General features: G+C 35.5%; 1 protein-coding gene across 3 annotated transcripts in view; it reads left to right on the top strand.

Moving 5' to 3' along the window:
• Positions 1 to 13,060, top strand: part of Atg2 (Autophagy-related 2) — a 31,238-nt gene that overhangs the window by 17,048 nt on the left and 1,130 nt on the right. For 2 of the 3 annotated variants that reach the window (XM_076411118.1, XM_076411116.1), the window contains exons 21-30: positions 507 to 804; positions 857 to 1,141; positions 3,294 to 3,577; positions 3,717 to 3,884; positions 6,007 to 6,175; positions 6,241 to 6,457; positions 10,982 to 11,064; positions 11,124 to 11,315; positions 11,378 to 11,532; positions 11,582 to 11,731. In XM_076411118.1, the coding sequence (XP_076267233.1) occupies positions 507 to 804; positions 857 to 1,141; positions 3,294 to 3,577; positions 3,717 to 3,884; positions 6,007 to 6,175; positions 6,241 to 6,457; positions 10,982 to 11,064; positions 11,124 to 11,315; positions 11,378 to 11,532; positions 11,582 to 11,731 (2,001 nt within the window). The remainder of the gene's footprint in view (positions 1 to 506; positions 805 to 856; positions 1,142 to 3,293; positions 3,578 to 3,716; positions 3,885 to 6,006; positions 6,176 to 6,240; positions 6,458 to 10,981; positions 11,065 to 11,123; positions 11,316 to 11,377; positions 11,533 to 11,581; positions 11,732 to 13,060) is intronic. The other variant, XM_076411117.1, reaches the window with a different exon arrangement.

The following is a 13,060-nucleotide window of genomic DNA, read 5'->3' as shown; positions in this document are numbered from 1 at the left end:
TTCCATTCTGCAAGCATTGTGTTAACATTTTCAGCAATGATGGCTCCAGTATGACGGCCATCAAAATTATTGCATTTTAAAGCAGTTGACGATCGTTCAAAGTTTCCAGATAATTCGTGACAAGTCAGCTTAAGCAAAGAAACGCTGAAGGTGGGATCGTCCAAATATCAGAAGCGAACGACATGTAATCGTATTGTTCAATCAGTTAAATCTGCGCATTTGCGGATGCGGATATCCGTAACACCCTTGATAGAGTGTATAAAAATGTGATAAAATATTGAATTAAAGCATACCATATTGCGTGATGTAAAATTCGACATGACCCAAAGTCGCTACAATCTTGAAAGCAGAATCGTTTTAATCTAAAGCATCAACTTTAAGATATTTAATTAATCGAAAGTGGATTCGACACCAGACAGTGTTGGAAATCAGTAACAGTTCGTTATAATTGCTAATGTTAAATTAACCTGTTTTAAAAATAATTCAAGAATAACCATTGCTTACAGAAAAGTGGAATTAATCCTCACATTGATTTGCGGGCTTCCAATAACATGCTACATATACGTACCTGTTCCGATAGCGGTCGAGCTCTCCTTCAATTATTGAACTATTACATCAACAATGGCGATTTAAATCCGGAGCCATCTGCAACAGATTCCGAGACTCACGCTGATGTAACTCCAAAGACCGACGAGGGATTGGTAACAGTTGATCAGTACGAGAATGTATTATCCCAAAGCCAACAAGACCAACTTACTGAGATGTTGGAAGAAGCTATGCGTGAAAGCCCAAAGGAATCTAAAAGTAACTATTACTTGAACCATAATGATTGTTATTTAAGTTTGTAAATTTTCAGCGAAAACTGGATATCCATTAACGGGGGCCAAATTGTTCTATTTTCCTGATGAAAAAGAAACTCTAGAGGAGCTTCCAACTAGCACGTTACCTCAAGTGTCGACCGATTTAGGCGAACTGTATAATTTCGGAAGATGTGGTGACTCGGACGACGATTTTTGTATATTGGAGAATGACGCTATTTCTGATTTGTTCCCAAAAGATGGTGTTCCCGAAGTAGCATGGCTAGCCAATGATACTCTAAATGTTATTGAACACTATATATCTGCCCCAGTTGGAAAGAGAGGTAAGTTTGTGGCTTTAATATAATTATTGAATTGCAAATATTGTTGAATGTTTTAAAATGCGCTTTTTAAATTAAATATCACATGGCATACATTACCACTATTGTTGTCCTTAATAGGTCCAAATCTGAGATTTCAAATGCAAACTTAATTAGCGTTTGATAAATATACTTCCACTAGCTTAAGCATACTAATTTAAATGGTTTTGTCTCCTTAATTTCCGTGTATCTTTAATGTTGTACTGTTGTAATAAGCAGTACGTACCGTTTTTTTGCAAACAGTTTAACTTCTTCGCTGACCGTTTATTAGGTCTTTGTGGGGCCGTTGTTTTTAGGTATTTGTCGTGTGTTCTCATTTCTATATACTGTGAGGCACTACCTATGCTGCAAATAACTTTGTTTTGATAAGTTTAGATTACTTTGTGTGACCCCATAAAAATACAAATGCATTTTGGCTCAAAACAGGTTCACTTTTCTAAAATAGAAAATATATCCATTTTGGAGAGTAGAGGTAGCGGCATGGTGAATGGATGTATTTCGTCCAATATTATGCTTTAATCGTCTTCATTTATTTGACGATATTGAAAATTTCATTATTCATGACAGGGGTCGCATTGCACAGCCATATGGCTTGAGAATTATTGAAGGAAAGTATGTACATATCTACACCTGCTGTAAATTTATCCGATTAAGAATACAGGAGTCTTCACTGAGATTTTGACACTGCTACAGTCTGACAACTGTAAGCTTGAATTATTCCAAATTTAAGGCACCCTATGTGTTTCTTCCCGAGATCGTATGAAAATAAAATTATCCGATAATTCGACAATCCAGAGACGCAGATTAGAATGGCTTGGACATGTTTGAAATAGAACGAAGAGTAAATATACTATAGCTAAATTGACTTTTTGGTTGGAAAACACAACAAGCAACCTTGAAAAGTTTGCAGATTAAAAGCGCAGTGACCGTTGATAGATGGCCAAAAATATACGAGGATAACCGCGTTGTGGAACTTTTTTTTGCCTGAAACCGGGTAAGGGAATCCTGTTACGGATACCTGGTGGCGGAGACCCATGACTCTAACTGATACTTCTTACTGTTGGTAAGGAGGGTGTCTGTGACCGGTAACACCGCTGAGAGGCACGAAGACCAGGTAAGAACATGGCGTCGTTATCACAGCATGTAGCTCGCAGTACCTGAGTTCGGGAAATCGTTTAGAGAAAGGTCGACTGTCAGCTGCCATAGAATAAGGCCACTAAGAGCTGGCGACGTATTTGAAATAGACACTAGAGCCGTATGGAGCAACTGATCGAACCAGCATCCTGTACAGGAGATATTTTATTGAAAGAAAACACATTCAGCTTTCTAGAGGGACCTTTGAATCTAGGAATTACACCTAATCTTCCGATCGAACAGAAGACCGAAATAGGTGTCTTCTGACCAAGGAATTTGGGCGTTCTCGATTTTAAGACGCGAAATACTGGTTACAAAACGCTTCTTGTAGGAGAAGATGGACGGAGTTTTCTGTGGGTTGACTTGCAACATCTAGAAATGTAACCACTCCAGTGGTTACATTCCATCTCATCGAGTTGTTTCTGGAGTCTGCCTTGGATATGCGGTGCTACTTTTGAAGAAGCAAAGTAAGCACTGTCGTCTGCGTAAAAATCTCCCTTAATCTGTGGTCTCCTAGGGATATCTAAAAGGAAATGATAAAATAAAGAGGGTGCCAGGCGGAAATTTGTGGAACCTCTGCAACGATGATTTTCCGGCTAGAGAAGAATATCTTTAATCTTTACTTGGAACCTGGTGATCCTGACATAAATGTTTTGATAAGAGCGGTTAGTGGTCGATGGGCATGATGAACGGCTAAATGTTTGGCGCTGCACCCGAATTGCTCATCTGGAATGATATTGTTTGCCTTCTTCCTTAAGAGCATAGAGAGTTGCTCTTTCAGCAAACTTAGACATGGAACTTAATAGGCTGATAGGTCTGTAGTCAGAAGGTGATGTCTTGGCTCCTTTTTGGGGATAATTGCGATGAATGCATGTTTCCAGCATGCATTCAAATGTATGCATGTTTGATTTCTTATAAATAAAATAATGAAATGTATATATTTATATAGTTTTAGTTAGTGCTAGTAATATATTTTTATTAGATGTACTAGAGCCTCCCAGAGACTTTCCTAAACCTGTCATGAGATACACCTTATGCGAAATGTCTGTTATCTGGCAAATGTTTGGAGGGCGCGACTTTAGAGTACCTGATTCGTCCAAAAAGGAAGTTCGTTTCGACGAGAAGCACTTCAGTGAAAAAGTGCGCTTCTCAAGTAGCACGTCCAAGGTCACATTCGATCAAAAGGAAAAAACCGGCTATTCTTGGATCGCTCGAGGTGGGCCGGATAGGGATCAAAAGGTTTTGATGGAACTGCAGCTGAATAAAGTAAAATATGATTTTTCTTTATTATTATGTTGATTATTTATATTTTCATCAAATTACTAATTTAATAAACTTAAAGAATTTTGATTACATGTGTCAAATTAATAAAATATGAATTTATTTTTAACTATCTTCCTTCTAGGTTCGATTTAGACATGAACTTTATCCAGAGAATACAAAAGAGGCATCTAGACAAGTATTGTCAATTGCTGATGTTGAAATCAGAGATCGATTAGAGTCTAGCCAAATTAATAAATTTCTATATCAATATTATAGTCAAGCAAAACCTAAAAAGTCGCACTCAAATATGGTAAGTGATACTATATTTCGTATATAATAGTCATCAAAGATGATATAAGAATATTTAGGTTCATTTATATTAACTTTGTTTTTAACAATTATTGACTAGATTTTGTTGGCTTCATTATATTATATTTATTTATTTAAGTAATTTTTATTAGGTGTGCTCTTTCTAAAAAATTAAAATGCTTCAATTAATTAAAGATTATTTAAGCAATTCAAGTTACGAGCGGAAATCAAATATAAATGGTAATTTTGTAAAAAAAATTATTGATCAATGTATACACAAGCTAACAGGTCAATTGAAAAGTCCCCGACCTGACACATAGATGGCGCTACCAGAATTAAATCCATACGTTTTTTAGTTAGCCTTAACCCTCAAAAGATGCGTGTATAAATTTGACAGCTGTCGAATCATTAGTTTGTGAATTATAGCATCTTGAATGAAGCAACTTTTGTTATTGTGAAAAAAATGGATAAAAAGAAATTTCGCGTGTTCATAAAATATTGCTTTTTGCAGCGAAAAAATACAGTCGAAGCAAAAACTTGGCTTTATGCCGAGTTTCCGGACACTGCCCCAGGAAAATCAATCATCAAGGATTGGTATGCCAAGTTTAGAAATGAGCACCGAAGGCGGTGAACGCAGTGGACGCCCAAAAGAGGTTGTTACCGACGAAAACATTTAAAAATCCACAAAATGATTTTGAATGACCGTAAATTGAAATTGAATGAAAGAGCAGACTCTCTAAAGATATCAACTGAACATGTACATCATATCATTCACGAATATTTGGGTATTAGAAAGCTCTGTGCCACGCGAGCTCACTTTTGACTTAAAACAACGACGAGTTGATGATTTGGAGCAGTGTTTGAAGATGATCAAGCGTAATAAACCCGAGTTTTTGCGTCGATATGTGACATCATTTCCGAAGCCCAATCGACAGTCATCCGAATGGACTGCATACGATGAACCCGCACCAAAGCGTGGGAAAACGCAACAGTCGCCTGGCAAGGTTATGGCGTCTGTATTTTGGGATGCGCATGAAATAATTTTCATTAACTACCTTGAAAAAGGAAGGACCATCAACAGCGAGTATTACATAGTGTTATTGGACAAAATAGTGTTATTTCGACGAAATCGCCGAAAACCGGCCGCATTTGAAGAAAAAGAAAGTGCTGCATTCACCAAGACAATGCACCGTGTCACAAGTCAGTGAAAACGATGGCAAAAATCCACGAATTGGGCTTTGAATTGCTTCCTCGTCCACCGTATACTCCAGATCTGACCCCCAGGGACTATTTTCTGTTCTCAGATCTCAAAAGAATGCTCACTATTTTGAAGCAAAGGACAAAGCATATTACAAAAATGGTATTGGAGGGTCGCTATCACAGTGTATCACCCTTGAATGGAATTATGTTGAATAAAAAAACTAATTTTACCAAAAAAATGTTTTTTACTATGGTAGGCCGGGAACTTTTCAATTGACCTATTAAACATTTAACATTTTTCAATGTAGTCACCTCCTTGTTCTAGAGACAAAACTGCTGTGTGTAGCCGGGTGTTGTCATGAACGATGATGACGTCTCGAATGGGCATACCCCATTGTTTGCTTCCATACGCGATTTTTGTCAATCGTTAACAGGCGATCACCTCCAATAAGCTCTCGAACAGCACGGATGTTGTCATTTGTGAGACCTGTTCATGGGTGTTGATCATGATTTTCATTTCCGACATGTTCTTGCCCATCATTGAATTATCTGGCCCACGATTCTGCTCAACTCGATTCTGATACAGTTTAGCATACGTGTTAATGGTGCATTACAGTTAGTAATTGTGTCTTCATACGAGTGAAATTTTCCGATGGTTTAAGGCCCTCATTGGTTAAAAACTTTATGGTGATGCATTGTGCAACAGACGATGGTACTTCGCGCTCTGTCATGACTGTACTGCGGACAGAGCCAAGCACAGCTACTACCCACACCGGTTTCCCCCTTCTTATAATGTTTATAAGAACACTCGAGCATCGAATCCTCTAGATCCGAATTACGTACTAAGCTAAATTGTAAAATTACCATTTATATTTGATTCCCTCTCGTATTTCGATATTCAAATTTAGTAATTGTTGTTTTAGGTATTAATCAAAGCTTTACATATAAGACCAGATGCAAAGCTAAAAACTCAAGAGTGTATGTTAAAAATAGCACTATTGCCAATACGGCTTAACATCGACCAAGATGCCTTATTGTTCCTAATGAATTTTTTTAAAGAAATTGGCGGAGATACATCGGATTCTGACATAGGTATATATTATAAATTTTTCATGTTTATTTAATTTTATGTTGTTTTAACATGATTTATTTTATAGTAGTCATTGAAAAAGAGGGTTCTTCTCAAGGAGGGTCTAGTCATCAAGCCCCTATAATGTCGATGTCAATATCTGATGAAAAGGATATGACCCAAAAGGCTAAGCAGGTTGTTAATGATAATCTTATTCTATTGGAGAGCCGATATAACGTGGATCCAGAAGAAAACCTCGATAGTTCGTCTACCACCTCGACAGACGATTCTCCTGTTTATTTTAGGTAATGCTACTGTTACTACATTTTCGGAGGGGGAATACATGGTATATTAAAAAATAACTGTGTATGTTCTTTGTGCAAATTAATCTACAAAGACACATTTAGTTTTAAACAACAGCTCAATTTAAGTTATAATATAAAATTTACAGAATTAATTATTCTCAAATGACAATGTTAAATAAAGATGGAAATAATACAAAAAAAATGAGATTAGGTTTGTTAATCGTTCAACTTACGAAGTTAGGTGTGGTGCCAGGATAAATATACAGCCGTGAGCTCAATACTGTTTACTGATCTGATAAGAATCTACCGCTATGATTAAATGTATTTCTTTGTTCGATTTGACTAAGTTGAATGTAATTTCTTTGTTACAAATTGTAGCTTCATGCTTGTAAGCGGTGATGACAGGTATCTTATTGCGCGTTTATTATACACTTGCTCTGTTTCGACGACTATGTCTATGGTAACAAAACTCCTTGATATATATTCACTTGTCCCTATCCTTGCTTATATATTCACGGTTAGAATTGAGATTATCGATTTGTTGAACACATTTTATCACTAATGCTCTCTCAGGTTCCTTGTAGTGGTACAGAAACTAGACTGATTTGTTAATATTTCTAGAATAGTAAAGACATATACAACGGCGACCTTTTTATGTTTATAACGAATGTAGGCCTGTATATTCCTAATTCCGGAGATTCACGTTCCTAAAATTTTCAAACTCCTATATTTGTTTATTGTCACAATCAGGAATCTTGTATTGGGTAATCTTGTATATACTTCGTATGTATCTTTACGTCTGCACTACCATTATCAAATTTTCGTTTTGGAGATTATCTTTAAAACTCTTTTTAGAAAATATCTTATTTAGAAATAGGTTAGTACATTAGACCTCCAAACTATGTAAACAATTTAGCACAAAGAAGATTCAGAATTAAACATTAAAGAAAAGATAAATTGACAATAAAACTAATTATTGCATCACATTTTGTGGTTGTTGTGTCGCAACATAATCATCATGGCGGGCATTCGAGGAGAGTGTCTAGTTCTCAACAAATACGCAGTACTGCAGAACCTCGAATATTCTTCACAAAATCTGGCCACAGTTGGCGATAGGCGATAGCTGTTCTAGCCTCGGATAATGTCAGTCTCTGTTTTTTAGATTGTTTTCGATGATCTTGATCAATGCCTTTTTCGGTGCTGTTCGTATTCCACCCACAAGGTAGATCTTGCTACAGGAGTCTATAAGGAGACCTACAGAGGTCATCTCGACATTCATACGACAGATAATTCCAAACTGTTGTAATCTGGGTTTCTGAATTTATTCCCAAACTGTACTCTGTCGCAATCTTCATTTCTAACACGACCTCTGTGAAAAACACCTAAAACTTGCTGTAAACATCGTATTTGAAAATCATCAATCTTACGTCAGAATGTCTCTGAGCCTTTCGGAATAAATAGTAAAATAAGGGTCCAAAAGAGGCGAATTTTAGTCTTGAATGTAATTTTCCTCTTTTCTACACGCGTGTGTGATGTGGAATATAATCAGCAACTTAAAGAACAGTAAAAGTAAAACTATTGAGTTTTAACATATTTTTCACTGGTTTTCAACTAACTTTATCGGGACTACAGGCATGTAATTTGGGATTCTTTATTCTTCACGATATTTAGATATATTATTGAACACTGCCTTAAATATTAGTACTCGATAATATAGTTGAATAAGATAAGACAAAATTATAAGATCTATTGAAACTTACAGCGATTATCGACAACGCTAGTAAATATAAACATCGCTAGTAATGGTGAGAAAACAGAGTGTTATCAATTTCATTTATGCAAGCAATGATGTCAACATAAAGATGTAAAATTTAAAAAGGGCAGTAGTTAGAAACAATAATTTTTAAGCATTAATACAAAAGTGCGCCTCGTTTGATGATTTTTAGTAAAAATTGACGTTCTGATCCGGGTAATTTGTTTTTTTTTATTACTCTTCGTAATTCCACAATCTACCCTATTAGCAATAAATATTTCTTATGTCTATATTTTATATACATGGCATGTAGAAAATCACTTCTTTAAGCGACCTTCTGTATAAAATATTATCTTAATTCATTAGGCTTATTCTAAAGTCTACCTATGTCCAGTAATCAGATCAGGTGGTGTTAAACGTTTTAGTCTACGCACTTCACTATCACGTCGCATATTTAGCGGATTAGCGAGTACATTGGGATGCACCGAAACTCTTTCGAAGTACTTCACACAAACACGTTGAATTACACTCGTTGTAGGTTCTAGAGGAATATCGCGTTGTATCACTTTATTTGAAATATAGTACGGAGCATCAACAGTGGCACCCAACACCTTATTTTGGAACCGTTGAATGATGGATATATTACATTTGCTAGCGGTACCCCATAGTTGGATTCCATATGACCAAATGGGCTTGGGTATAGACTCATACAGTAATACCTTGTTATCTAATGATAACTTGGATTTGCGCCCGATGAGCCAATACATTTGATACAATTTAAGTCCCAGTTGTTTCCGTTTAGAGAGTATGTGCTTCTTCCAGGTTAGACGTCGATCTAAGTGCATACCAAAATATTTAACATTCTCTGCTTGGGGGAGTTGACGATGTTTGATGATCACTGGTGGACATGTTCTTCTACGCAGGGTAAACGTTACATGCGTGAATCTTGTTTCATTGGCTTTAATGCGCCATGTCTTCAACCATAAGGAGGAGTATTTGCTCCAGTTGGATTTGTAGGTTTATTGGTGCTCTAACCGGATATTCATGGGATGCTAAAATTACTGTGTCGTCTGCGTATGTTGCCACAGTAGTTATTTTTGTGGTGGGCAGATCGGCCGTATACAGAAGATACAGTACTGGACCCAATACACTACCTTGCGGAACTCCTGAATATATGGGATTTAATTCGGTATGTTCATCGCCTTGATTCACAATAAAATTTCTATCAGTGAGATACGATTTTAGTAACTGATAGTCCGGATGAGGGAGAAGTTTCTTTAGTTTAACCTGCATGTCCGTATGCCATACTTTGTCAAAAGTCTGAGATATGTTTAGAAAAGCAGCCGAACAATATCTTTTGGCCTTTAGGTCAGTATTGTTTATAAGTCTATGCACTTTTTCTATAGTCCCATGCTTATTGCGAAAGCCAAACTGATGTTCTGGAATAATTTTTCTTTTTTCTATTATATAGTTTAACTTCTTTATGTATAATTTCTCGAAAACTTTCGCGATTATCGGTAATAAACTTATAGGTCCGTAGGAGCTACTTTCCAGATACTAGGGAAGTAATTAATTCGTAGCATAGCATTAAATATAAATGTTAATAGTTTTATCCCTTTCCTGATAGTTCTTTTAAAATTGTACCGGTAATTAAGTCATAACCAGGAGCTTTTTATATATTAATCTCTCTCATTATTGTTTGTTTAACTTTTTTGACCGTTAATTTCTCGTGCGGCAAGTCCATTTGAAATGGCGAATCTAGAAAGCTAGTAATTTTATGTTCTTCATCTTTATGTACCTGAGACTGGAAAGGTTTACAAACATTTTTTTTTGTTTCGAGAAAATGTCGGCCTTCTCTTTATTGCTTCTAGCCCAATTATTTTCGTTTGTTTTAATAGATGGGTTATGCTGCTGGGATCTCCTAAGCTTTTTTTGTTGCTTTCCACGACGAATAGTCTGTAGCCTCAGTTGATGTCAAGTTTTCTAGGTATTCTTGAATGCTTTGGTTTTGTTCATTTTGGATTAGTTCTTTCAGCTCTTTTATCGCCCTATTAAATTTTCTTTTATTTTCTTCATAATTCATTTCTTCTGAATTATACATGATATATGTGTATTTTTTATTGGAAATGTTGCATTGTTAGGAGTCGTGAAATACGCTGCTTGCTGTATATATTTTTGTAAGGTGTAAGAGAGATGTTTTGGCCTAAGTTTTCTCTAAATGAGTGCCAGTTAGTTCTATTATTGCACAGAGAAGGGGGTTTATCTTTGATGGTAATTTTTGAAGAAATTGTTATTATTGGTGAATGATCAGAAGACAGGTCGAAACATGATTCAGCATGACACTTTTTTGTATCAATATTTTTTGTAATATAGAAATCTATAGTATCTGGTTTTTTATTTCTGTGTGAAAGCCAATATGTTGGTTCACCAGTACAGATATATTGTAAATTATCTGTCTTTATTGCTTTTAGTAGTTCACCACCTTTTGAGGTTATTATTCTTGAACCCCACATTAAATGTTTTGCATTGTAATCTCTTCCGGTTATAAATCTATTACCTAGCGTACTGAAGAATTCTTGAAAGTGTTCTGCCTTGTTATGTTTGAGTGGGCAATAAATCGCAGACATTATCGTGATTAATATTACACAGTACTTTGATATACTTATAATATGATACTTAAATTGATTAAATGTTTAATAGCTTTAAAAAGCATTTATTTTCTGTTTAAAAAAAGCAACCCGTTCAAAATATTAAACATTTTTAAATCGTAGGTACGTCGAATTCGCGAGAGATGTCCTCATTCGTTTGGATTATCATGGAAAACGACTGGATATGACTCACGGTCCAATCGCAGGTAAATTCCTATTACCTAATATTTATTTAATAATAATATTAATTCATCTTTTGTTATAGGCTTGTTGATGGGCTTAGGTCAGCTAAAATATTCAGAAATACGCCTGAAACGGATAGTTTATCGTCATGGTTTGTTAGGATTCAACAAGCTGGTTTCTTATTTATTTAAAGAGTGGTTAAATGACATAAAGAAGAATCAATTATCTAATATATTAAGCGGCTTGGGGCCAATGTATGCTGTAATGCAACTATGTAAGATTTCAAATAATCTAGTAAGGTAATGATAACGGTTAAAATAATTGATGTAATTCCAGTACAAGGACTCCGAGATTTATTCTGGCTACCGATTGAGCAGTATCAGAAGGATGGAAGGATTGTTAGAGGTCTACAAAGGGGAGCTAATAGTTTTACTACCTCGACAGCTTTAGCGGCTCTAGAACTTACTTCGAGAATAATTTATTACATTCAGGTAGGATTTGATAATAAAATATAATAACATATTTAACAGTATTATTCAGGTCACGGCGGAGACTGCGTATGATATGCTTTCGCCTGGTCCCAGTATTAGGCTAAAGAAAAAACTGAAACATAAAGGCAGAAAGAAGCGCCATCACCAACCACAAGACATTAGGGAAGGGCTAACCAATGCTTGTATTGTAGTAAAAGATGTAAGTACAATATTATTATCTTGAATTGCTTCTTTTGGCGGAACAGATAGTTGACGCTACTAATACTGGTTGCACCATTGAAAGGTTTTCCCGGTGATGAAATCAAACGTGTTAAAGACACCAGTGGATATTTCGATAATATTGCTTTCTGTTTTAAAATATTAACCTATTTAACAAGACTGAGTAAGACTAGATGTCTTCTGAGATGGTCTCAAAGACAGTCACTGGTTTCAAGCCCAGGTATATATTGCTAGCCCCAAATAACACAGAGTTAGTAACCAAAATGTTGGACTTAAATATATACATAAAAAATATAACATAAAATCTTTCATCCCATCAGTGGTAATAATGATTTAATAAACTTCATGATATTGATAAACAAAAGATAAGGATAATGCAAATTTTGACACAGTTCAAAAAACCGATCGTAAAAATTGGCGAATTAACCTAAAAAATGTAGTAAAAAAGATAATAATAGTGAAGATACATTTTAACAATTTCTGGATACTCAACTCAAGAGTAAGAGGGATTATGTTGAATAATAAAATGTATTTACAATAGATTTCAAATTATAATTGTAGTACTTATTTAGTACGCGTTTTATTTGAACATTTTACATCTTTTGGTTGCTATCTCGATCTTTACATTTTTTCAAGCTAAAGTTAAAAACACACTTATATACTAAACAAGTTCGTGTGGTTTGGTTCACTTCATCTTCTGATTTCCTGCATGTTGTCCAGTAGCTGTATTACTACCACGTTGCTGTGATTTAGCTACCTTATTTCATGTTTAAAGGCGAAATCTTGGTTCACTTCGTGATTTAATCTCGAGGTCATCGTGCAACTCTTTGTTAGTTGCGTAGCGATAAACATTGATAATTAATCGTAGAGCTTTGTTTTTTGTGCGTTGGATTACTAGTTGGTTTGATGTTTTAATGTAACCCCCCTATATACCAATCTCTTTGATTTTAGGTCAAGTTGAGAGTAGCTTCTAACTAACCAGTACAGTTGCTTGACTTTGAATCTAATCTGTTGTGCTTTTTATCTAACATGATGTTTCCAGTTTAACTTTCCATCAAGATATATTCCAAGGTATCTAGCTTATTCTGCTTGAGGAATCGGGCATGATAGTGATATAAGTTTTTGTCATGCCGCAACGCAAAATTAACATGGACAGATTGGGAGCTATTGAGCTGTATCTAGTCTATTTGTAGATTTTATTAATCGCTACTTGTACTTTTTCTACATCCTTAGCAAAGATACATATTTTGCCATGATAACTGTATCATCGACAAATGTTCCAAGCACTGTTTCTTTTGTCGTTGGGATA

The sequence above is a fragment of the Rhynchophorus ferrugineus genome, unplaced genomic scaffold (assembly GCF_030347505.1).
Source record: "Rhynchophorus ferrugineus isolate W39M unplaced genomic scaffold, kcgeb_rfMv2 rfM8, whole genome shotgun sequence".
Lineage (NCBI taxonomy): Eukaryota > Metazoa > Arthropoda > Insecta > Coleoptera > Curculionidae > Rhynchophorus > Rhynchophorus ferrugineus.
Note: the sequence above shows the minus strand (reverse complement) of the source record. Positions and strands in the feature narration are given on the sequence as shown.